Source organism: Periplaneta americana, chromosome 4 (genome assembly GCF_040183065.1).
Source record: "Periplaneta americana isolate PAMFEO1 chromosome 4, P.americana_PAMFEO1_priV1, whole genome shotgun sequence".
Classification (NCBI taxonomy): domain Eukaryota; kingdom Metazoa; phylum Arthropoda; class Insecta; order Blattodea; family Blattidae; genus Periplaneta; species Periplaneta americana.
Window position 1 is genome coordinate 95,304,273 of NC_091120.1, and position 27,658 is coordinate 95,331,930.

At 36.8% G+C, this 27,658-nt stretch overlaps 1 protein-coding gene across 4 annotated transcripts in view; it reads right to left on the bottom strand.

Moving 5' to 3' along the window:
• LOC138698063 (hypoxia-inducible factor 1-alpha-like) overlaps positions 1-27,658 on the bottom strand; it is a 512,524-nt gene that overhangs the window by 335,201 nt on the left and 149,665 nt on the right. For 2 of the 4 annotated variants that reach the window (XM_069823754.1, XM_069823753.1), the window contains exon 1: positions 11,314-11,510. The exons of 1 other annotated variant lie outside the window; for it this stretch is intronic. In XM_069823754.1, coding sequence (XP_069679855.1) covers positions 11,314-11,423 — 110 coding nt within the window. In that variant the 5' untranslated portion in view covers positions 11,424-11,510. Of the gene's footprint in view, positions 1-11,313; positions 11,515-27,658 lie in introns of those variants that run through there. One more of the 4 variants, XM_069823755.1, reaches the window with a different exon arrangement.

Consider the following 27,658-nt stretch of genomic DNA (forward strand, 5'->3'; position numbering starts at 1 on the left):
ATACAAAAACATTATTTTATCAAATCAAATAGAACAGTATTTAAAAATAAATTTTCTTCTCGTATATATGTGTGTGTGTGTGTCTGTGTGTGTGTGTGTGTGTGTATATATATATATATAATCTCTTCAGATCTACTTACTGATTTATGAAGATTCATGGCTTATACATTCGAGAACTACAAATCTCGTTCGAAGAACAGTGGAAATGAGACACAAACTCCCAGAAGAAAATAAAAATGGATGATTTTAGCTCATGAACACACGTGTAACTCGTAAATTATGTTGAACTAAAAGACACTAGAAATAATCAATGTTATGAGGGACAATATGGTTTTCCTAGTGTTTTGAAAAGAGAGGTTCTCAGGTATTAAATTTCAGGAATTCTCCATAATTCCTTGTAGCATAAAAATATTTTAATTTAAGATTTTGTTAAAGAGGGGCGTCTGTATTCAAGCGAACAAGAAGTTCTGTGGTAGTTCCCATGCTTTCTGCACCTCGGCAGGGGAAGGTTATATGGTCAGCACCACTCTCCGACAACCGGTACTGTATCTTGTAGGAGACTAATTTAAATCCAAAAATGTGTTGGAAGTTATTATAGAAATTTTATAATCTGAAATCCAACTAATCTAATCTATAGTCTATAGCTCTATCGAAAGACCCAATTCGCATCATGATTGTCGCGTCCTAAGAAAATGCAGTAATTAATAACATGGTGCCTCATTAATGCAAAGGTAATCTTTCATACTTTTTTCTTTGTTTCTTTTTATTATTATTCATTACTATGTAAAGACATATGTTTTAATTTATAAAGTTTTTTTGATGATACATGTTCCTTTACTCTGCCAAATTTACTGTCATTTATATCAGATTCACGACTGATATAAGACTCCATCCAACACAGCTACGTCGTATTATCTGGTTACATTAATAGTAACTTCAGTTATGCACAATTTGTCTCTTTAAATAATACATCGTGCTTCAAAATTATGTTTACATATGTATATTTTGTTCAGAGTATACTAAGTCCGTAAGGGCTACCCTCGATAGGGCGGGGAGCAGTTTGTAAAAAATAATATTCATTTTAGCACGATGAGAAACAGGAGACACAGTTATTAACCACCACAAATTGCACGTGAAACATCAGTCTCTGACGTGAAAAGTCGGTCATTGACCATTTGGATAAGAATGTTCTTCTAAATGGTAGGAATCCAACAACCAGAATTCCCCAATTACATTTCAACAATGGTATACAGTATTTTTATAAAAAAAAATCAACTGATTAAAGAACAGTAAAATGAACTATGGATAACCTATATTCGTACGTAAATCAATGGATGTTCGTTTCATAAAATAAATGTCTAATTGTAAGCTATAAGTCCTAGGATTTGATACACAACTTCCACAAGAGTTTGGACTCAACATGAATGAAAGTATTTTAACCAGATTTACGAGCCGTCATATTTTACGGGAAGTTAAATACACAAACCTGACGTAGGTACACTCGCTTGTTAGCTCCTCGTTTCTAACTCTGCTCTATTAACGGATACACTTTTTCGAGAATAGTTTTCGAGGAACTTCGGTTTATCGTGTATCGCGCTTGCTCATGTAATCTTGTACGATATTTCGAAGGTCAAAAGGCGTCATTTCCATGTTGCAGAACTATGTTATAAAAATAAACATGTTTCGTTTACCTTGCGCGCCTATTTTCAACGAGTTGCTATTGAGACGACATGACTGTTTCGCAATACGAATAATAGGATTCTTTCCATGCTCAAGTAGTTTGTGGATTAACATCTTCTCACAAGAAGAGCCACACTGTTTCTCAATAAAATGTCACTTCAAAGTTTATTACCACCCTGACTTGAAGATTAAACACTTAGAGCATTACAAGTAATCACAAACCCTAAAAAGTTTGTAATGATGACACAGCACAACGATCATAAAATAAAAGCAATAATTCATACTACAACGTACCAGGCTCCATGCATAATACTGAATTCGACGTTAAGCCTAAAGGAATGGCTGTTTCACTTCGATCTACTATTTTCAGTAGTGTACTTCTGCGGACCTCTGGAGAAAGGACTAAGGAAGAGACTAGTGAAGTGCTTTGTGTGGAGTGTAGCATTGTGTGGGGGCAGAAACATGGACATTACGACGAAGTGAAGAGGAGCGACTAGAAGCATTTTGGATGTGGATATGAAGAAGGATGGAGCGTGTGAAATGAACAGAATAACAAACGAAGCTGTTTTGGAAAGAGCGGATGAAGAAAGAATGATGCTGAAACTGATCAGAAAGAGGAAAAGGAATTGGTTGGGTCGCTGGTTGAGAAGAAACTATCTACTGAAGGATGCACTGGAAGGAATGGTGAACGGGACAAGAGTTCGGGGCAGAAGATATCAGATGATAGACGACATTAAGATATATGGATCATATGAGGAGACAAAGAGGAAGGCAGAAAATAGGAAAGACCGAAGAATGCTGGGTTTGCAGTGAAAAACCTGTCCTTACGCAGAACACTATGAATGAATTAATTAATATCAGACTCGTAAATAATCAGTAACAAACGTGTCACTTCTATCACGGAATTCTGAGACTATTCCCATGGTTTACAAAAGAAGAACAACCTAAAACGGCACGATAGTTGTACATCGTGAAACCTATTCAAACTATTCCCCAGACTGCATGAACAATTTCTGCATATGATAGTTAAGAAGTGATACCTCGTTAGCTACAAAAATGGTCATTTAGTTTAACTACATTAAGTATTATTTAAATTAACTACATTATTATTATTATTATTATTATTATTAACATTATTCTTGCAAAGCAGAAACACAAAAGATTTGTCTATTCAGAGAAAAATTTATTTTTAAAACTTTTTTTTTTCACCTTCAAATTTACAGACACCAGGTATCGCTTCTCAGCCATTGATATATTGAAACGAACCATGACCTACAAAAAAGTTAAAACGTGACACTGAAGTGAAGATGGCGCACTAGCAAGAAAAACATGGACTACTGATTATAATGTACCTGTTATACTGGTACGAGGTAACTGGAAGCCACCGCATAAAATGAAAATCTAGAGATTAATGGCGCATTCAAAAGTAAATTGAAGATGAGAAATCGATGTTCTCATAACAATGGTACTAAGAGAAATGTGTGACGTGAAATGGAGAAAAAGATGAAACCAAACCTGAAAGTACAGTAAAAAAACGTATCTTCAAATGGGGTAAATAGCGAGGGGAGGAGATAAGTGTTTGTAATCCTCTATATGAAATGTTCAAAAGTTACTCTCTTCATGTCGATACTTGCTCTTGCTCAGAAGAGATCACTTTCCTAACTAGACGTAAAGGTTCCTCTGTAATAAAAGCTACGACTCCATGAAGTACCCGTACCCCTAGCGCGCTGGTCTTCCATCCGGGCATCCTGGGCTCGATCTCCAGCCTGGCCGTGATGGAATTTGTAGTGAACGAAGTAGCCTATGCGTTGCAGAGGTCTTTTGTTGGAGTACTCTCGTTTCCCTCTTTCATACCATCAAAACTCTCCACCACCCCCCTGCCGTGAAAAGAAATCGTTGTGAAGTATTGTGTAGTACGGATTTGCGATACTGATAGAGGATTTAACGGCTTGGTACTCCGGGTCCCTGGGGTTTATCAGGTAGTCGTCTGACACTGGGACTTGGTAATGTCACGGTTTAAACAGGGTGCCCCGCCTGTCAGCATCGGATTCACCAATGCCTCCAGAATCACATTTTATAGGAAGCACAATGAGTCAAAGTGAGCGTTAAGTGCATGGAAAAATGCAGGTAGCCAGATCCCCCAATGTTTGTCGGCAGGATGCTCGACGCTGTTTACGTGTTTCGGTAACCTAATTATTCTTGTATATTTCAGAAGAAATCCAAAGTATCTCGATTCCCAACATGTTACTTCACTACAATCTAGCCACTGCTGGAGAAACTGTCTTTGTTTTCCGGAGACAGAACTAAATGGGAAGGAGAGTTAAGCTCTTGAATAACTAACTTCTTATATTAAAATTATGCCTTGATACCCGTGAGAACAAGAGAAAAATGTAAGGATATAGAACACCCTATATCCTAGTTATGTTTATTAAATTTTAACAAATAGGTTCTAAATTTATGCCAATATGAGTTGATGCGTCAGTTTCTAATCCCATCTAAGTGTGTGTATACACAGGGTGAGTCAGGAGGAAAGGTACATGGTTTGAGGAGTGATAATATTGGTGATTCTGAACAAAAAAGTTTATATGAACATATATCCTGTTCTTAACGGTTTCGGAGAAAACTAATGGAAACAAGGAAAAACGGGAAAAGTGCAGGTGATAGTCAATTAAAACATTGTTATCTTATGTTGTTTGTGTACTTTTCTTTACAGAACATGTTCAAAAAGTCCACAGTCAACTTCAATGCACTTTGCAGCTCTTGTAAACAGTTGCTTTGTTACTCATCTGAGCTGATTCGGAAATTCCTTTACTTAAGCAAAAGCATGTAAAATGCGAGCGATAAGTTTCCACTTTGCGCTTGTAGACTTCACTCTTAAGCCAACTCCACGCACAGTAATCCAATGTAGTAATGTCGGGTGACCTCATTGGTCAAGAAATGACTCCATCGCGACCGAGCCAACGCCCAGGATACGTTTCATTGATCCTACTACAACCTAATGTTGTTTTGGTTGCGTTCGCATGTAATGCTGATGGACACGAGACTGACGCCCGTGATTTTCAAACAGCTATATGTCAGATACTGTTAAGAACAGGACATTTATGTTCATATAAGCTTTTTTGTTGGACATGAGACTGACGCCCGTGATTTTCAAACAGCTGTATGTCAGATACTGTTAAGAACATGGCATATGTTCATATAAAAGTTTTTGTTCAGAATCACCAATATTATCATCCCTCACAACATGTACCTCTCCTCTTGACTCACCCTGTATATAATATATATAATATGAACACACACATCCTACGTACATATGCATATTCTTACGACACCGTCAATCGAATGACTAATAGCTACCTAGGCTTTCCAGTTAGGAGAGACCGTTTCAAACCTCAGACGGTCTAAGTTGAAATTTATTGTGGACGGACATCATGCAATCCTTGCAATCAATGCACTAGATACCCATAATTATCTCATTACCACTCCCGCAAGTTTGCCAGATAGATAGGTCTAAAATGCATTTCTCAGAAAGTTAACTCAGCGGGACAGATTAGATTAGTTTTCTCCCATGAAAATGAGGAAGGATAATGTCCAATATTTGAGCGATGTTGGTAACGCTCTTGTAGTTAGAATGATTAATAATAATATTAGTAATAATAATAATAATAATAATAATAATAATAATAACTATCTTTATCATCTACTTTCACTCAGAGGCACGGTCAATTCATTTTCAAAATCATTTCTACATCGTCAGTTCCATTTCCGTTTCAAGTGGCCTAATCATAAATTCAACGATATTTTGAATTCCTGCTAACATTAAATAAAATAACTGGCACTATAAACTGCTATTATGTGTTATATGACTGCACTATTTGTAGATCAAATTATATTCGAAATATAATGAAGTTGCTTTACTGATTTGTTTATTTTCTGCATGCATGTACGTATTTACCTGGGTAGTTCAAATTTGGTAAGGACTTGGTTTTTTCCTTGGATTAAAATAATATTTAGCCTACTCGTAATAATTATATTTAGATTTTGTCTTTATAAAAGTTTTATATTTTTTCATTACTCGCCTTGTTTCTATCAACAATTAACATGAAAAAACAAACGTGTAGATATTTATATGTCGAATACTGTAGCAAAGCGAATTATCAAGTTTCTCGGTGTGGAAGGAGCCGGTAGTGATGAAATGTATATAAAAAAAAACAGTTGCAGCACAGTTTCAGGAAAATATTTGTCTCGTTCGGTAGTCTTCGAGTGGTGTATAGCATTTAAAGTGGAGGTACTATAGATCCTAGCATGCCATGTATGTCTCGCGACTTCTCTCAACGAATAAAATATCAACTCCTGGAAGAAGTTATTCGGGAAAACCGACGAATGTGTAGCTGTTATTGGCCAGGAAAGTAAATATCAGCGTTGGTAGCATGTAAGAAGTTATTCCACAATGTCAACATGGGTGTCCATAAATTTTACTGAAGAAAACAGTAAGACGAGTTCAACTTGCCCCCAACATCTCTAGCGATAGAACCAAGAGGGTCACGAATTCCTGGATAGAATTGTGTGACAACCGTGAGACATGGCTATACAATACATTCAGATTCACCATCACCACCAAAAAGAGTGAAAGTGACATCATGAGAAAAATGTAATGAGCACTTTTTTGGGACGTATAAGGATCGATATCAATCGATTTTATTTCAGATCAGCAAATAATGAAAGCAACATACTACAGGCCTACATGTATTTTCAATTAATCACTTCAAATTTCTTTTAAATTTCAATTACAGTATATTTTATTTAACGACGCTCGCAACTGCCGACGCAGGTGTGTCGGAATTTTGCCCCGCAGAAGTTTTACATGCCAATAAATCTACTGAGATGAGCCTGTCGCATTTAAGCACATTTAAATACCATCGACCTGGACCGGAATCGAACCCGCAACCTCGGGCACAGAACGCCAGTACTTTACCGGCTGAGCCACCCAGGCCCACTACTTCGAAAAACCCCCAACGTTAAAAAGACGTGGAAAATTGCTTAATGGCATCATCCACCATGACAACACTCTTTCTCGTTGTGTAACTATCAAACAAGCTACACTTATGAACTAGACTGGGAAGTGGTCAGATTCTCCATATAGCTTGAATTTATCCCCATGCGACTATCATCTGTTTGAACAGGTTCATGAAAAGCTTTGAAGGCAAAATATTTGTAACGATTGACTTGTTATGAGGCAGAAGCGTATCGATAAGCTGGAAAAGTATTTAAAAAAACAACCAGGGTTTGAATTTGTTGTGTTATCTAATGTTCACAAATTAATAAAGTCGGACCACATTTGTTCCTCTTCAAATAAGTTTGCATCACTTTTCTTCATTATATGGAGTAGAAAGAAAGTAATAGCCACCGGGGTAGCTCAGTAGACTAAGGCGCTTGTCTGCCGATCCGGGGTTGCCCCAGATTCGATTCCCACTTGGGTTGATTAACTGGTTGGGTTTTTAAGAGGATTTTCCCAACCGTAAGGCTATTGTCAGGTAATCTATGGCGAATCCTCATCTCGCTATCACCAATCCCAGCAACGCTAAATAAGCTAGTAGTTAATACAGCGTCGTTAAATAACCAACTAAAAAAAAAGAAAGTACTGTGATATTTATAAAATTTCATTTCTATATTTTTAAAAAATGCATTTTGGGAGCGATTAGAAGTTACTGTGACACTGAAACAGTTGTATTCTATATGGAAAATAATTTACTAAAATATAACTCTAATTATTATGATTTCAACAATAGCAAATACAATATCGAACAATACCAAACACTGATTAAAAAAAAACGTTAGTATAAAGCATTAACTGTCGACAATCACATTGAAAATCTTCTAGGGAAAGAAACCATGGAGCCTAAAAACATCTACATAAATTAAACACTTATTAATGCAAGTAGCTGTTAGACGAATAAAAAGTCGCGTAAGAGTTGCCACTTAGTCCACAGTATTTAACATTCTTTTGCATGCTACATAATTACTCGTACATGCCTGCAGCAAAAGCAGAAGATTTTCAATGACAACAGTTGGCTACGTCTCCATATCACTCATCCTTTAAATAACGTTAGGCTTGCTTCAGTAAGACAATTGAATCGGTTATTTGAGAAGCTACACATGCCCTTACCTATAAATTTTGAGAAAATTGCGAAAAAAAAACTGTCTGCAGTTTATAAACATTGAATGTATATCCTTACCTTTTTAGGATAAATTTTTCATTTTAATTGCAGTATTTATAAGTACTTGAAAGTAACCTTTAATTATATTTGAGAGCGCCAGGTTGTCCTAATGTTTGTGGACATGTGTTGTTTCTCAAATAGTCTACATGAAATACATTTGCAGTAAAAGTTATAATAGTTTGTATTTATTTTGTATGTAAGTTAATGAGAACAAAAGTTATTTAAGTATAAATTTAGTACATAATGTACTTTGTCCTTCATATTAAATATGAGAAGACAAATTCTAAAACGTTTGAAAGTCAAAATTCTGATATCTTATTGAAGTCCCACATTACAGCTCCTCAGGTGCGTCATCTCTTGTTAAGACTAGGCCAAGAAAATATATCTTCGTAAAATCTTTTGATTTCACCCTCTTCAGGGAAATACTGTCATGGCATCATCACTTAAAACAAGACGGACAAGTTACTTTCTCCTATAGAGGTCCAAATGCATGCATTAATATCAGAAACACAATAAACTCGTTTTGGGTACAAATGGACTTGTGTGATTTCTCAAATAACCAATTAAATTGCGTAAAATTAAGAATGAAAACGGATTTAAATGTATACCATTCATACCATTTTCGAGTGAAAGCACAATAGAACACTGTTTACGAAAATGTAACAAATAAAAAATAGGATACGCCAATAAAAAATAGATACTTAGCATGCATTATTGCGGACGCCTAAAATGTTAAGACAGCCAATGATATAAATCAAAATTGTTATCATAGATGATGAAGAGTAGCCTAACATTTATTTTAACGTGAAACGCTGAAGTGGACATCTATTCGGGAGAAATGTCAGTTACCATTTCTGTAATATTCTACACGCATCTTGCTTCTTAAGCGGTAGAACGCCGATACAACCCGCAATATATCATTGCTCCTTCGCAGCAGCGGACAGATGTAACTCGCAACATATACAGAGTGGAAGTGAAATAGCCTTGCAGATTTTCAGAGCGAATATCTCATGTTGTATGTAACAAAAACTATAATATCATATTGGTGGAAAGTTCATAATTTTTTCTCAAATGTTTAACAACCTCTTATTCGGTAGGTAACCATTGCGAGTAGGTTCGTGATTTTTGTTCATATCGATAGGAAAACTAATAAAGAATAATTTATTCCTCTGACGTATTTGAATAGTGTGAACTGTTTTCGTGTAAATTTAATTTTAAAAACCTCTAATTTCAAGCCACTGAACGATGGGAGTTGGTTGCTACACAGCGCCAGAGAACAGCTCATCTAGCGAGACACACCGAGTTAGTTGACCTCTTACATCTGTATCACGAGAAGTGTGTGTTAGCGGCGATGTTGCCGGACTGCTGAAACTTTAAACTTAATTTTCTAATTAACCGTGCATTTAATCATAAAACGTAATATAGGTTCTCCATTCATTTAAGTGTACCCTATCGTCCCTTTCAATCTGTAAGGTTATTTCACTTCCACCCTCTATATAGCAAACAAAATAACTCTTAATAATGCAACGTATATTATAATCTTTAATTTATTTCCTACGCATCATAAGCTACAAACATCCAAAGTAATACAATCACAAACCACTTTAACGTTTCAAACAATTATAGGATTCTAAGAATTGTCTGTTATTATTTTTAGAAATGTGTAATTTCAAAGAAACAAGAGGCTGAAAAATATCTACTTTAATTACTATATTTACGAAGAAGTTAAATTGATATGAAGAACAATATTTAGTTAATTCTAAACTTTTTTCAATTCTAACCTTTTTTTATTCTAGCACATCTATAGGGAAAGAATAGTAAAATTCTCAATTTACTAGCCTATTTCAAAGACACACGCATTTTTAGGTCCTCTGAAAACGTTCGACTATTTTTGTAATTAATTCCCATTTGTCAGGCTCGTAGAATTTTCTGATCATACTAATTCGAAAATCAACTGACCTAAATTAATATAGGCTACATCACTATTAGCTATAAGTAACACAAATAGTAATGTTTTAGATAAGATATGACATCACGTTCAGTTGTCTCTGAAGTCCATTTTCTGGTATACCATTTTGTTTAAAATCTTCCCCTGACGCCTTAAGGCTGGTCCACAATAAACTGGACACGAAAACTAGAACGAAAACGAGAAGTGAAGAACGTGAACGTGAAGATTTTTTATTCACAATAAACCGAGAACGGAAACGGCTATGCATATCGATATGTATGTCAATAACGATATGTAAAGTCGATATTACGCATTCTGATGTTATTTGTATAGCCTATACTCGACCAATGACTTTCTCTCTAGAGTACAAGCCAACCAACATAAACGCAGGTTATTAACAACTTCGAAATTTAAGACACGGAATATTTAAGAATTCAATTCACGTGGTAGTCTGGTCACATTTACATGCAGTACTACCTATAGGGCCTAGAAAGTGATTAGACTGAATTTCTGGATTAGTTACAAGGTTATGGATGAAGAAGAAATTGTCACAGCCTCCTTGCTGCAAAATATACGACCAAATAGCTTTTTGATGACAACAGAATGAATCTAATAGGCTGTGATTGGAAACTAGAACGGCAAAGTTAAAACTTGGCCAACTCTCCATTCCCATTTCCGGGCTCCGGCAAGCTTCTCGTTAATTGTGAATGCTCACATTTAAATATTTATTTTAAAAATTTTCTTTTCTCATTCTCGTTGTCGTTCCCGTTCCCTGTTTATTGTGAACTGTAACGAGTAGGATTCATAATCCAAGACTGCGCTCGGGTGTGGGTTCGAACCTAGTTTTTCCTGATAACCTGGTTGTGTTTCTTTTTTCCTAAGTTTCTCTCAACTGTAAAGTGAATGACAAGTAATCTCACAGCAATTCCTCAGAAACATCTCACTATCACCAAGTTCACCATGGCAATATATCCAATCAGTTGATACATCGTCGTTACGTAATCGATTAAATAACCCTCTTCACCTTAACAGATTAGGCTTTTCCATATTTTAACGTCCCCAAATTATGTGACCGTGACCACTAACCTCTGTCACACTGTACATAACACGCACTTTTTTTTTATCTTGTTAACATGTATTTTTATTTCAAGGACTAATAATATAACGACGGGTCTACGTTTTCCGAGCGTAGCAATTTGATACCATGCACAAACAATCGCAATTAAAATTCTTAACGTGTTCACAGACGATAACAATTTTTACTGCAACGGTAGCAGTGGCCATATTATTTTGAAATTTTCCACCTTATCTCACTGAGTTGATTTATATTTCAATCTTCTTCACTCACTTATACACATACACAAGCAAAACAGAAATGATATAAATGAAGTAAATTTGAGATTCATCCGCACAATATAATGTTATTCCACAACGGTTGCCACTGAAGTCCCACGCGTGTGTACTTACTTGCGTTCTTCCCCGGGCCACCCGCCAGCTGCATGTTGCATAAAATGTTCGAAAGACCAATAGCTCCAGTAGGAAGAAACATCCCTCTCATCGTAACACATATCCTTCATTGTGCACGACCAACCTTGCGCACTCTGCGGTTACCACACGCTAATAGAGAAGTGACTACAACACCGGTGCTGCTGCGGTGACACTGCTACTGTTTAACATGAACGTCATATTTGATTACGCACTAGCGCGTCGTTTGGGTTACTGAATGAGGAAGCGGTGAATCCACAGTCCCATGAACAGCAGCAAACGCACTTTGCATTCAGTGAAGAACTCTATGCTTGTGATGTGTTGTTCCTCAGTACTGAACAACTCCATTCGACTAGTTCGTAACTTCGGCATAACAATGACGACATTCGGAACTTTATAAGACATAAACCAATCGTCTTCAAAAGATGTCCATCTCAGTATGGAAAGCGTAACATACGAGTCTTTGCTAAGATATACGTACGTAGTTTCACTTCAGTTTCTTCTTCACGCAAAGAAAAGCCTGTTTTTACCGCGAGGACAATTATTTAATCTAAAAAAAAAAGTCAACACGAATTGTGGCAAGAACTTTCGTACAGTAGTGGCAAAAAAAACCGGACCCGCCCCTTGTAGCTGATTTCAGAGCCTTGTTCACCCCAGAGATTTGTAACTAAGACTTTTGTGGTTCGAATCCTGCCTGGAAAGGAAACTTTTTTTTTTCCTTATTCAAATTTATTCCCAATACTTTTCGATTGCAGCGATATTTTACCAGAACATGAATTTTACCAGCTTATTTTCTAATGGCTTTCAGCAGTCGAAACTACAATTTCAATAGATTACTCGCTATCTTGTGAATGCAGGCGTGACATGCGCAGTGACTCATTTCGAGGACTTCGATTATTCCGTCGGTCCGATTTTTTTGCCACTACTGTAAACTATCTCAGCAATTCACAAACTAACAGAGACTTGAATCTCAATCTCTGGAGAAAAAAAGCCGATTCTTTAAACAAAATGGTGCGAATTTAAAAACCACGGAAATTTCGTAGCTATCAAACAGCGTTTCCATCGCCACAAAGGACGCGTTTGAAATAATTCAGATCAATCTAATATATAAGAATATTAACAATATTATGACTGACATTGTTTTTATAGTACAGTAATGCTATACAAAGTGTATAATATTGCAAAATATCGTATAATATCGCTTTTAATCCATTATTTAAAGACAAATATATCATCTGCGCTGTTACCTAGACTCAATGGAATGGTGATAGGGAGATGAACCGAAAATTCGCCATGAGATTTCCTCACATTCGCTCTACATTTGGGAAAAATTCTAGAAAACTCCAAGCAGGTGAGATTTCCTCACATTCGCTTTACATTTGGGAAAAACTCTAGCAAACACCAAGCAGGTAATCAATCCAAGCATGATTCGAACCCACGCCCAAGCGCAGTCTCGGAAACTGGAGTGGGCCTATTGGTTGCTACCCATAGATTACGCCGGTAACACAGAATTGTACAATATAGTCTAGCGTGTTTTTTAAACGGTAGACGCGACTCCACGAAATGTCATGGTCTTCGGTTAGAAGGCGCCATGGAAATTTATTTTTTTCTGACAGGATTAGAACCGAGCGCTGTGATAACGAGCTGAGCACTAATGATCTGTAATTAATGTATTCATAACTGGCTGAGTCACTGGCTGAGAAGAAACTGCCTATACTGAAGGATGCACTGGAAGGAATGGCGAACGGAAGAAGAGTTGGGGCCGTATAACAGACGACATTACGATATTTAAATCATATGCGGAGACTAAGAGGAAGGCAGAAAATATGAGACTGGAGAATGTTGGGTTTGCAGCGAAAGACCTACCCTCGGGCAGAACTCTATGAACGAATTAACTGAGTTTATTTTTCTTTCCGACTTCCAGTCTTAACAACTGTAGACCACATATAAAGGCAATAATTTTCCTACCTTCTTTTTGGATTAACCAATAATGCAGAGCATTCTCATTAAGAGGGTATAAACAAATGTGAAAATTATGTTTGTGAATTTTTTTCTTAATACAGGGGAGCCGCGGGAATTTATATAGAGGTCAATAGAGTCGTGAATCCAAACAGTCTGAAAACCACTAATACGGAGTATACAGTAAGTGGATATAATAAACATTAAGCCTACAGGATAAATTGATAACATAATAGAAAAAATTATGGTTTATTTAACGATGCTCGCAACTGCCGAGGTTATATCAGCGTCGCAGGTGTGTCGGAATTTTGTCCCGCAGGAGTTCTTTTACATGCCAGTAAATCTACTGACATGAACCTGTCGCATTTAAGCACATTTAAATGCCATCGACCTGGGCCGGGATCGAACCCGCAACCTCGAGCACAGAAGGCCAGCGCTATACCGACTACGCTACCCAGGCCGACAACATAGTAGAAGATTAAGTGTCAATCTTAATTATGTCCCCCTTCTCATCTTGCACCAATCTACCAGGACTCTACGGAAAGAACACATCTGAAGAATGAAACAAAGCAGAAAAAAAACTAATATGATGATGATTATGATGACGATGCCGCTTTGGTAACTCAGCTGGCAGCGCGCTGGCTTACAACGACTGCGGACCCGAGTTCGAATCTCGGCTATGGCGGAGGTATTTGTAATGGACAAGACCAAGATTGTCAGGGTTTTTCTCGGGGTTATAGCGTTTTTCCCTCATCATATTCAACTAACAGTCACCACAATTCTCCGAAGCCGTCGTCCGTCACAATAGATGGTTCTCGCAGTTTGTCCAAGAATTAGTAGATGGCAGCGGTCCTGAGTTCTAGATTCACAGTTCGGTATGAGAGACATCGAAGCCCTTCCAAGTTCTTCTTTCTACCTGGCAAGGATATGACGTATACGTACATAAATAGATCAATGAATCACCACAAGAGATATAATGAGTATACCTTATTTTATTTCAAGGAGTGCAGTTCGGTGTTCAAAGGAGCCACCGAACTGCACTCCTTGAAATAAAATAAGGTATACACGGAATCGATGGCTGGAGAAGAATGCGTAGTGTGACGGATGGGACCGGCTTAACAGGGCCACATAGTCGGTACGCAATTCATTCCATCACGGGTGCACAAAAAGCTTCTTTGGGATTGAAGTACTAAGAGATGCTCCCTATCCCGCCAGATAAGCGCCTGTACCTCTATAATGATGAGTCTAGAGCTAGGATTTATATGTAGTAGTCTATGAATTAAGAATGACGCCGAGTATAGTTGAGTCGATGTGATGCCGGTTAAGAAGGTTTTAAGCCCGGTTGACAAGACTCGAAATGCAGGAAAAGTCACAAGGACTAGACAATGCAGCTTTTAAACCCCCCCCCCCCCGCTGTTTTGTAAGTGGTGGTTAAGAGGATTAAAACCCTTAGCGCTAACTAATGAAAGGACTGAATGACAAGAATGGCAATTATGAGGAGTGAATCCTAGCTCTAATGATGACGATGATGATAAGCCTGAAAATGCTACCTCATTATTTCATTTCTGATCGATATTTTTCAATTCTTGATACCGGTGTCGAAGTTCATATTGTCCAAAAGATCTGAATAACATTACATGTAGGCTACATTTGAAATAAACTATGACTTTAACGACCCTTTATTTAATTGAAATTGCATGTAGTCATCTATCTGTAAGGAATGAGATGTTTGGCGCATTTCGTTTGAACTTCAATATCTTGGTTATATAATTAAGAAAGCTTAAAGCCATCGCAACAGACAATGGAAAATACAACACAACTTGAGAGTCTGAGTCCACATTATATTTATCGATTTTCAGATTAATAACTTAAATAAGGATACAGCAAATAATAAAATCTCCTGTAATCATATTTCTTTCTTTAGAAAATGTAAGCATTCACAGTCTTCTATGTACCACTGCCACAGAATGAATAAATGTGTTTTTTCTTCCTACTGAAAAGTTTTATATTTTGCACATAGGCGTTATTGCAGGAACAACGACGTTATATTAGGCAAACGCGACGGAACTCCACAACACAAAAACTGTGCGTCTTAGCTGTTGCGTATAGGCCTACTGCAGACGGCTGAAAGTTTATCAACTTCAATTTATTAGTTTTTTATGTTTCGTGAAGGATGTGAATTCATACATTCATAATATTCTTTATCGTTCCATTTACATAGTAATTGAGATTACGCATCTTCTCAAATTCTTATATTTACACATTTTTCAGGTGAGGCAATTTGCTTTACACTCGGGCAAAATTACCAAATGACCTCGTTTTATACACTCTAATCCATTTTTTTAATTTATGAAACAGTATCTTTAAAGTTAACTGTAGCAAGTATTTTTAAGTAATATATTTGTGTATATATATGGAAAAACTATTTTGGGCAACTACTAAATATACATAGGCCAAATAGAAATGATCGGGACGAAATTCAAATACAAACTGCTGAGCCATTTATACCGGAACCCATACTTTCTGAAGTCGAAATTGCGATAGAAAATCTGAAAAAGTACAAGTCTCCAGGTATTGATCAAATTCCAGCAGAATTAATACAAGAGGGTGGAAGGGCATTATCTAGCGAAATTTATAAACTTGTACTTGCAATTTGGGAAAAGGAAATTGTACCAGAACAATGGAAGGAATCCATAATCGTACCTATTTTTAAGAAGGGGAACAAGACTAACTGTAGTAACTTTCGAGGAATATCACTTTTGTTGACGTCGTACAAAATTTTGTCGAATATCCTTTTGAGAAGATTAACTCCATATGTAGATGAAATTATTGGGGATCATCAGTGTGGTTTTAGGCGTAAGAGATCGACTACTGATCAGATTTTTTGTATTCGACAGATAATGGAGAAAAAATGGGAGTATAAGGGTACAGTACATCAGTTATTCATAGATTTCAAAAAGGCGTATGACTCGGTTAAGAGAGAAGTTTTATATAATATTCTTATTGAATTTGTATTCCCAAGAAACTAGTTTGATTAATTAAAATGTGTCTCAGTGAAACTTACAGCAGAGTCCGTATAGGCCAGTTTCTATCTGACGCTTTTCCAATTCACTGCGGGCTAAAGCAGGGAGATGCACTATCACCTTTACTGTTTAACTTCGCTCTAGAATATGCCATTAGGAAAGTTCAGGATAACACAGAGAGTTTAGAATTGAACGGGTTACATCAGCTTCTTGTCTATGCGGATGAAGTGAATATGTTAGAAGAAAATCCACAAACTATTAGGGAAAACGCGGAAATTCTAGTTGAAGCAAGTAAAGCGATAGGGTTGGAAGTAAATCCCGAAAAGACTAAGTATACGATTATGTCTCGTGACCAGAATATTGTACGACATGGAACTATAAAAATTGGAGATTTATCCTTCGAAGAGGTGGAAAAATTCAAATATCTTGGAGCAACAGTAACAAATATAAATGACACGCGGGAGGAAATTAAACGCAGAATAAATATGGGAAATGCCTGTTATTATTCGGTTGAGAAGCTTTTGTCATCTAGTCTTCTGTCAAAAAATTTGAAAATTAGAATTTACAAAACAGTTATATTACCGGTTGTTCTGTATGGTTGTGAAACTTGGACTCTCACTTTGAGAGAGGAACAAAGATTAAGGGTGTTTGAGAATAAGGTTCTTAGAAAAATATTTGGGGCTAAGAGGGATGAAGTTACAGGAGAATGGAGAAAGTTACACAACACAGAACTGCACGCGTTGTATTCTTCATCTGACATAATTACGAACATTAAATCTAGACGTTTGAGATGGGCAGGACATGTAGCAAGTATGGGCGAATCCAGAAATGCATATAGTGTTAGTTGGGAGTCCGGAGGGAAAAAGACCTTTGGGGAGGCCGAGACGTAGATGGGAAGATAATATTCAAATGGATTTGAGGGAGGTGGGATATGATGATAGAAACTGGATTAATCTTGCTCAGGATAGGGACCAATGGCGGGCTTATGTGAGGGCGGCAATGAACCTCCGGGTTCCTTAAAAGCCAGTAAGTAAGTAAGTAAGTAAATAAGTAAGTAGGCCTATATCTGTAACTGTGAATCGATACTTACATTTCGAAATAATTTTTACTTATCGGCGATTCCATTCTAACTGTAGTAATCATACGGTGTTGGCGAGATGATAATTATGATTTTGTGCATAAAAACTGATTCGGTTTTAAGGTAGCGGAGATCGCATAGGACGTTACAGTTCTTACACTTCAATTTTATTTCCAAGTAATAGTTCACTAATAGTTTTATTTTGTTATTAACTTAAATGTCCTGAAAGATCCTTGAACAATTTGTAAAGACCTGAAAGGCAAAAGTACGCCTTCTTTTGTAATGAAAAAAGAACGACAGGCCCTCTACTAAGGCTTGAATGTCACATGGTTTGATTTGGCTGTTTTCAGTAATTTAAATGATAGACACATAAATTTTCACTTTCCAATCAAATATCTCGTAATTTAATGAATAATGAATAAAACTTAACTTTATATTAAACGACTAACAATGTGGATGTAATTATGAGGGTTAAAGCGGTCACACGTTTATGTTCGTACATTTATCAGGTTTTTTCTTTGCCTTCGCATTCCTCTTAAAGGTAGTAGCTAAAGCACAAGTACAACAAACATCAGTAAAAGTCGCAATGAGTCGAATGTCACAAGTAATAACATCCACAACCAGCCCCATTCCGTCACTAATATACAGAGTGTAACAGGATAACTATTCCTAATTTTCTGATATGATAGGGGGCATGAAGTTAAACCTTTTTTCTTAATAAAGTAATGTCCGGAAATGCTTCGTTTTCAAGTGATAGTTGTATGAAGGAAAAAATAAAAGAATCTCAACTCTAAAAGTTACTTTACTTACTTTCTATGATTATACGGTAACTTTTCTTTATCTAATACCAGCTATTAAGAAAATGGTATTGACGAACTATAGGAACTGTTCAAAATTGCGATCGCCATTGTTGATATACAAGTATAACGCCTTATGATTGAACGACGAATCCTTCGAAATATCTGTGGTCGGTTACGAAGATCGTCAAAAGCAATAATAATTATAGCAACTAAGTCTTCTGCATTGTCGATGGGTGTTTCATAGACAATTAATTTAATATGACCCCAAACACAAAAATCAACTGCAGTCATAGCTGGGGAACGTGGCGGCCAAGCAATGGACCTGCTCTCCCTATCCAACGATTCGGAAAATTTATATTTAAGCAATTTCGACAATTTAAGCCAAATTGTGCGGATGCACCGTCGTGTTGAAAGATGATGTTTCTCCGAATATTAATCGGAACATCTTCTTCAAGTAGCTCCGAAAGCATTCCCGCAAGAAAAATACCATAAACATGTTCATTCAATCGCGCAGGCATAACATATGGCCCCACTAGATAGTTATCAACAAATCCAACCCAGATATTTACAGAAAACTTCTATTGATTGCGGAGATACTCCACAGCTTTAGGATTCGTATCACTCCCAGACGGTATTTTGTGACATACAACAACAAACTAATCTCAATTATTATTTCCATTGTAACAACAACAGCTGAAACATAAATGCAGCCATAATGTGAGTGTTGAGCTCTGTCTTTTATATGAAGCATTTCTGGACACTACTTTATTAAGAAAAAAATTTTATTTTCATATCCTCTATCACATCAGAAAATTAGGAACAGTTATTTTGTTACACCCTGTAGAAAAGATTTAGGTTGTACTTTTTTTTTACATGTCAATTAATATATAAATTAAGTTTCGAAGTTTAAATTTACCTTCGCCTGCAAGCGAAGATACAGTTGACCTAATCTTCAAAACTATGCTTTGTCTATATTTAGGCCTAATCAGTAAATAAAAGATTAAGCTTGAACTTCTTCTGAGTAAGTCCCTAATCATTTCTTTTCTAATTACAGAGAAACTTAACGCATTGTCTTTAAAAATACTAATTTCGGATTATAACTCCATAATAAGAAAAGAAAAATCTAAGCAAAAGATTCTTGCAACAATGACCGTAAATGAAATGAGATAAATAGCCTCATGCAATTCAATGGCAAGTTTCAGGACCAGCGTACCTCAATACACCACCATTTTCCAGGAGAAATTATGGAAAACAACGAAGAGTCAGGCCGACTACAGGATAATAAACTAGCATGTTACTAAGATTCAAAGTATACATTTTATATCGACAGTGTGCTGTCTTCGATTGAAGATGTATCAAAGGTCTATATTTTCAACATTACTTCCATGTAATCTACATCAGTGTTAATAAATTTTATTTATTATTTATTTAATTTATTTATGTCATTCTTATTTTCAAATGCCAGTCTTTATTTTTTTTAGTAGATTAGTTTACGATGCTTTATCAACATATTAGGTTATTTAACGTCTGAATGAGATGAAGGTGATAATGCCGGTGAAATGAGTCAGAGGTCCAGCACCGAAAGTTACCCAGCATTTGCTCATATTGGGTTGAGGGAAAACCCCGGAAAAAACCTCAACCAGGTAACTTTCCCCGACCGGGAATCGAACGCGGGCCACCTGGTTTCGCGGTCAGACGCGCTAATGTTATTCCACAGGTGTAGACGCCAGTCTTTACCGAACAAAAAATTCCACATAATTATGTGAAGTTATTATACTATGATTATATAAATTAAATGAAACTCAACAGAGATGTGAAACAGCCAAGAAATTAAAGAACACCCTCTCCAATTTTTGCATACATGTGCACATGCGTGCGTACATAAATTACATTACAGACAGACAGGCTCCAATTCACAGACATGAACAGAAATATCATTGGGAAATGGCGAAAATGTGTTGAGGAAGCCTCAAAAGATAAATTTCCGTTCAAAACCAAAAATTAACTATTAAAGTCTTTGCTACCCTCTCTAGCCCTCCTTTCCTCTCAAGAAAATACACTTACTTCATTTTTCGGAATTAAAATGCTACCACACTAAAACTATCACTGCATAATGAAACATCATTTTTTATTTATTTAATAGGAACGATGCTACTGACTGCAGATGATAATTCAGCGTACCTAGATATAAATTGCAGAACTGCTGAACTGTAAATCACTAAGTTAGATATCACGTAGAATTTTCTGTAATGCATGAACAAATAGATTATAGTTCGGAAATCAATCTATTTACAGTGAGTGTATGTCACATGTTTAGTTATGCAACAATTTCTCGAGGTCATAAAAGGTGATATGAACATGTTGCATATGTATGAAATATAAAGACAAAACAAAAACTAACAAGAAGCCATTTCTCACCTCAGTCTTTAGTTAGTCACGTTCCTTTTACTATTTCTAATGTTTAATAATATGACATGTATATGCGAACACGTATGTGTGTATATGTTATGTATGTAATGTAGGCCTATATACCTAGCGTAATTTGTTGTACGCTTTAGTATGAAAATTTAGATTTTTAGTTATAGGCCTACTTTGTCACCTGTTAAAGTAGGACCTACTCAATGTAAGTGACAAAGAACATGGTCAAACTACTGCAGATTATCAGAGTAATTCACTTCAAAACTACTTACAATTGCAGATAAACGTGCCAACACCAAGAAATGCACTATACAACACCTTGATTTCACATACCAATTTTCCGCGTGTACGAAAAGTCACCTGAACAGTGATATGTTTATGTCAAGTAAGAGAAGTGATTTTTCAAAGTTGAGATAGAAAATTCTGAGTTCAATCAGTTTGTAACAAAGAGAATTAACTTCATTCTGGCATAATTTTCTTCGATAATTTTCCGAAGTACGTATTTCAAACCATAAAAAGTCAGCATGTTGGTAAATTTAAGTAATGTTTGCAATGCAAGCGTTAAAGAGTATTACAGTGCATTGCAACACACAAGATGAAATACGTTAAGAATATTACCAAAACAAACTTCAGGCTCAATTAAAGAATTTTGTGTCATCCTTGCTCTATTTTGCCAAAAAAAAAAAGTACCACCAACTCGTCGGACCAATATCAACGAAGCTATATAACTTAGCGTCGTGATATAATTGATAAAAAAATTAATTTTGGTACTAGAGTCTTAAAATTATCGTGTCTATAATTATTCGGCAAGTACGTGACCATAAAGTTCAGAATCTTTGAAGAGCATGCAGTTACTACATCTTAGGTTCCTTTAATTCTTATCAGATACAACGACATAAGCCTGTAACAACGTAAGTCTAAGTAATTCTCAGCAGGTGTAATAGTAGTAAAATTACCAAACTCACTCTTTTAGTGGAGAAGCTAGAAATTATCTATGTTTGCCAAATTCTAAACAAATATACCTACACAATGTATCTCCCTTCTTCCCTCCCCCTTCCCCCCAAGTTATATCTTATTTAATTGCACTTACATGAATATAATATTGAATTGTAATCACAACGTAACACAAATGAATTATGTATAGTATAGTGTGTGTGTGTATATATATATATATATATATATATATATATATATATATATATACAGTATATATTAGTGTGCCATCAATAGAAGAACTCAGAATGTGATGGCCTTTCTTAGACTCTACGGCCTACGATATGCTTTGAACGAGACAAGAATCAGGCACTGAAGATAAATGATGACAAGCGAGCTAAATATGTTCCTTGCCTTCCATACCTCAGTGAAAAATATGGCATTATGCTTTACAACTGAGATGTTACAGGCTTACTATTTGGAGCGAGCGAATGTTTACCAAAATTTACATGTAATCTATCCTTAATTTTTTTTAATTCCCTTTTATGAGATTCTGAAGATTATGATAGACATTCTGAAGGCCTCGTTTCAAATTCTACACTATCATTTATATGTTAACACATAAATTTTTGTTTTAAATGTACAAAGCGAATAATTATTTTACTCATTTCATTTTTTTTATATTTTGATGTTTGTAATTCCGGATCCCAGTGGTCAACTTCACTTGCGGACGGATAATTTTCATTATATCTCAGTAGTATTAATATTAATACCGGCATTACTAATTAATTATTAATTACGTTCAAATTTCACAAGCTTAGTTAGGTACTTTCATTTCATCAGTTTTCTTTACTGCAAACCAAAATTATTGCTGCTAACATAACAGAAAATAACAGCTAGTTGTATTTGTCAATATTCGAAATTCGAAACAAAGTTGGTCAAAGAAAATTCAACGTAACATCTAGAAAATCACTATAATCCACTAGCATATGTAGTAATAGGGAAAAAAATGGTTAGGTTTCACCCTTTGCGTATTAAGTAAGCTGATCCGGACTATAGTGACTGGGGTGTTAGGCTCTTTCCTGAAAATATTTGCTGTTCGGATCCCGAAGTCTACATAATATTATACAACTGTTTAAAATAATTCAAAGAAAAGGACTCCGTAAAGTAAGCGTCATGTGACTTGCACCGTTTCGCCGACACTGCGACCTAACTACTCGGTTGGACAGTAGTTTCGACGTAGTTTTTCGTCATCCTCTGAATCCTAGTGAGGTCCAGTGCTATCTTCGTCAAAACTAGTCAGTCAGGTAATTTACCACCAGAATTTACATTAACATAGGGAAGTAGTCATTACTCGTTCAATAACGTCCATCAAAGATCAATACCGAGTTTTAATATTACCACAGTCTAGAATATACAATCACGAAGCTCAATACGTTGTAAATATGTATCCATAGATAGTTGCTAACCACTAGGATCGCTAATATCCCCTCATTACAGACAATGCGAAATAGTTCCTACACAGTCTATTGTTCCTAGCACCCTCACAACTCAAGCTTCGTGACTGTATATACTAGAGTGTGATATTACTGTGTGATCGAAATATTGCTTTCCTGGTCGCCTGAACATTATTTCTAGAAGTCACGAAGTGTTTTGAAACTCTCGAACGTGAACTTACGTTGAAATATGGAAAATTTTAATTATAATAATTTTATTCTCTCTCCCTCCCTCCCTCCCTCCCTTCTTTCCTCTCTCCTGCGAGAAATGGACAACAAATTTCGTCTGGAGCTTCCTATCAGAGGTAGGGATTTTTTACGTTCCGTAAACCAGCAACTCGGATCTTCCAGTTTTACTTCCTTTTCGACGGAAGTCATGTTAAGAATTTTATCGCCTTTTAAAATCCGTCGCCCTTAGCCGAGCTTGAAGCTATGAAACTCGGATCCAAAGGTCATCACGACAACCCAGAACAGCCGAGGACGATGTCAGTCAGTCAGTCAGTCATTCATTCAGTATTCTGTCCAAGGGCAGGTCTTTCACTGCAAACCCAGTCTCTCCAATCTTTCCTATTTTCTGCCTTCCTCTTTGTCTCCGCATATGATCCATATATCTTAATGTCGTCTATCATCTGATATCTTCTTCTGCCCCAAACTTTTCTCCCGTTCACCATTCCTTCCAGTGCATCCTTCAGTAGGCAGTTTCTTCTCAGACCAGTGACCTAACCAATTCCTTTTCCTCTACCTGATCAGTTTCAGCATCATTCTTTCTTCACCCATTCTTTCCAACAGAGCTTCATTTCTTATTCTGTCTGTCCACTTCACATGTTCCATTCTTCTCCATATCAAATCCTTCTATTCGCTTCTCTTTACTTCGTCCTAATGTCCATGTTTCTGCCCCATACAATAGTACACTCCATACATAGCACTTCACTAGTCTCTTCCTTAGTTCTTTTTCCAGAGGTCCGCAGAAGAGGCTCCTTTTTCTATTAAAAGCTTCCTTGACAATTGTTACCCTCCTTTTGACTTCCTGGCAGCAGCTCATGTTACTGATTATAGTACACCCCAAGTATATTTATCTTCTTCCCATACTGTTCACAGCTGTCATTTAGCTCCAGTAGCATATCGCTTAGTATCATTTCCTCTTCTGCTAACAATGTCATATCATCAGCAAATCTTATGCATTTTATTCGTCTTCCTCCTCCTAATATCACTCCTCCCATGTCCTGAAAGCAGTTTTTCACTAATTCCTCCAAGTATATGTTGAACAGGGCAGGTGATAAAGGACATTCTTGACGTACTCCTCTCCCAATTTCACTTCCTTCTGACATTTCGTTATATTCTGACTTTACTCGTTCCATATAAGGATTATTGAACAGCCTTCTCTCCTTCCAATCCACACCTATTTTCTTTAGGATCCCGATCAGTTTATTCCAATCCACTCTGTCAAAAGCCTTTTCTAAATCCACAAATACTGGTCATCCACATATCGCGGCACCGCAACTGAGGCAGGGTCCCGCTCGGCCGATAAGCTATCGCTTCCCGCCGGCCGGACAATACAAGAGTCCGATGTTTAGCAAGCTAGAGTGACTGTCTAATAAATTCTAATGCACTTTAAAAGTTACGTACTCACCAATGTCACTAAAGAAGATGCTGAACTGCCTTCCTTAGTTTCCAACACATTTCTGGCATCTTATGAAATTACCCATTACTTTCCTTAGTTCTCTTTGAGAAATGGAATTGATCTTTTGGCGAATGTTATTCTTAAATTCGTCTAAAGTGTGTGGATTCGTCTTATACACTTCATCTTTTAATAATCCCAGAGATAACAGTCACAGGTGGTTAAATAATCTACTAACAGAACAAGCGGATTCTGTACGAAAATACGAATTGTAAATAAACATCCGACGTGGAATATAATAATTAGGCCTATTATTTGTCATTACTCTCACTTCACTTCACGTGTTGCTCTCACTGAAACACAGAACAAACTGCGTTGCGAGACCTTGAATAAACCAGTTATCTCCGCAGACCGCTACCCTCTCGTCCTCACAAACGTATTGCTGTTGTCGGCTGAGGCGCTTCACGCAGCTCCGGTTCCGAGATACATGGATGACCCAGTACTATATACACTTCTTTATTCTTCTCTAGATATCTTTCGCCGATTGTTCGTAGCAGTTCAAATGCATCTCTCGTACCTTTTCCCTTCCTGAAGCCAAACTGTTCTTCTTCCAACTGTTCTTCCATCTTAGAATGTAAATTAAATTAAATTATGGTTTCTGTAGCGACGCTCGGAATTGCAGAGATTATATCAGCGCCGCCGGTGTGCAGGAATTTTGTCTCGCAGGAGTTCTTCTGCATGCCAGTAAATCTACTGACATAAGCCTGTCGCACGCATTTAAACACACTTAAATGCCATCGACCTAGGCCGGGATCGAACCCGCAACCTCGAGCAGAGAAGGCCAGCGCTATACCGACTACGCTACCTAGGTCGACTCTTAGAATATATAAATATTGAAGCAGTATTCGCAAGAGAATCTTCGCTGAGTGCGATATCAGGCTGATAGTCCTGAACTCGTTACATTTCTTGGCATTATTTTTCTTCGGTATTGGAAGCAACATTGTCACCGTAAAATCTTCAGGCCATTCGCGTTTTTCATATATTTCGTTGCATAATGATAAAATTTTCTTCTTGTCTTCATCGAAGCATTTCACTAATTCAATGGGGATATTATGTACAAATATGGTATTAATTACTCTGTACCCCTTTCCATGAGACTTAGTTCACGAGGATAGAGGCTTTTTAGCAGCCCAGAACAACACAAGCCATCCGTGCTTAAGTAACGATGCGTAATTGCAACGTTAACTCTCAATCGCTGTTAGTAACGGTAAATTAAATATTATATGCGTCCAGACAAAATATCGTAGCAACGAAGGAGATAAGACATAAGAACTAAGTCGCGTGAAAAGCATTATAGTAATGTCTAGTATTCTACTTTATTTGCGTACATCAATCGCGAAGATGATTGCTGGCTTAATATTCGTGAAGTTCTATTTCCTACGTTATCGTATTACCCACGATGAATATCCTTAACAATTGAAAAGAAAAAATATTACTGAGCTATTTTTATTTCTGACTTCACAAAAACATACGACAAAGCTGATTCCAAATAATTGTATTACAAGACGAAATACAATACAAAGAAACCATGACCGTTACGTCCATTGTAATTATAATATAATTGTGAATACAAAGAAATTATACAGGCCTACTGTATGTTAAGAAGTCGACAAAATTCAAACGTCGTAAATTTGAAACAACGTTTCACTTGCAGCATACAACAGCAGTAATTGTTTACAGGTCTCCTAAATAAAGCTACAACTTAGGATTTCCCCAGAATATTGAACTTCACGACACATCTCACTTGTTTCCAGTTAGAAAGGAAGCGGCTGTCGTGAGCTGAGTTACACAGTGATAACAAGAGAGTTGATTCCGTACACAAACCATAGGCGGGACTCACGCTAGCAACGGCCACTTCAGTGTAATCAATTGTGAAGGAACTTGTTCTCAATGACGTCAAGCAGTGTCGTCTCTTACACAAACCTGGCCTCAAATAGTCTCCATTACGACCATGATATTTGTCAACACAACAATATAAACACTTAACGAACTCCCTTTTCTGTAACCGAGGGGGATGAGACATGAATTTATGAAATATTCTCTATGCTTCACATACAGTACATTATGTTAACGCAGAAAACGAAAGGCTGACCTTGCAGCAACATTGTTGTTGTTTAGTTAACTGTTCGAAGACAGGTTTGAACCTCATAAGTGACACTAATAAGGCATCACACATAAGGCAACGAAGTCAGAAGATAATGGGATAGGGTGGCTAGTTTCTTTCCCCCTCCATTGCATACATCGCTGACTATATAATAACATATTATACTAAACAGACTTCAGATGTATAAGTTCAGTATTTCGAGGATTGGAAATTCCTGGCAGATAATTCATGTAATGAAGAATGAAGGTGACCTTTCCTACTCTACCTTACAAATAACATCGGCTTCACAACAAACGTCTTTCTATTCTTAAGACCATAATAATTTTATCGCCATACACTCTATCGTAATGAGCAGAGCCTTGGTATCTCAGCTGACAGAGTTCAGATCCCGACGATGGCGGAATTGTAGTGAGCAAAGTCAAGGTTGACAAGGTTTTTCTCGGGGTTTTCCATTTTTTTCCTCGTCATTCCACCGACATTCTCCACAATTTCCCTTTCATTATCATATTCGTTTCGCAAAATGGGGCACCAATTGTGTTTGCGTGACGCCGAATCGATCGTCCTTCCTGGCAGTGTTCCTCACGGCTAGTCCAAAGATTGGTGTACGGTAGGGTGGTGATAAATTCTAGACTCATAGATTGTACAAGAGGACTAGATCCTCCCAGATTCTTGTTTGCCTGATGGGGACTTATGTACATCTATGAATTACGGCATACTACCACGAGGTACGGTATACGAATTTTATAGCTGAAGAAAGGCGGATAGTTTCTCAGAATGAGTCTAATTACAATATATACTATTAATCTCAACACAGACGTGTGTTTTTTCCGTGTTTTGT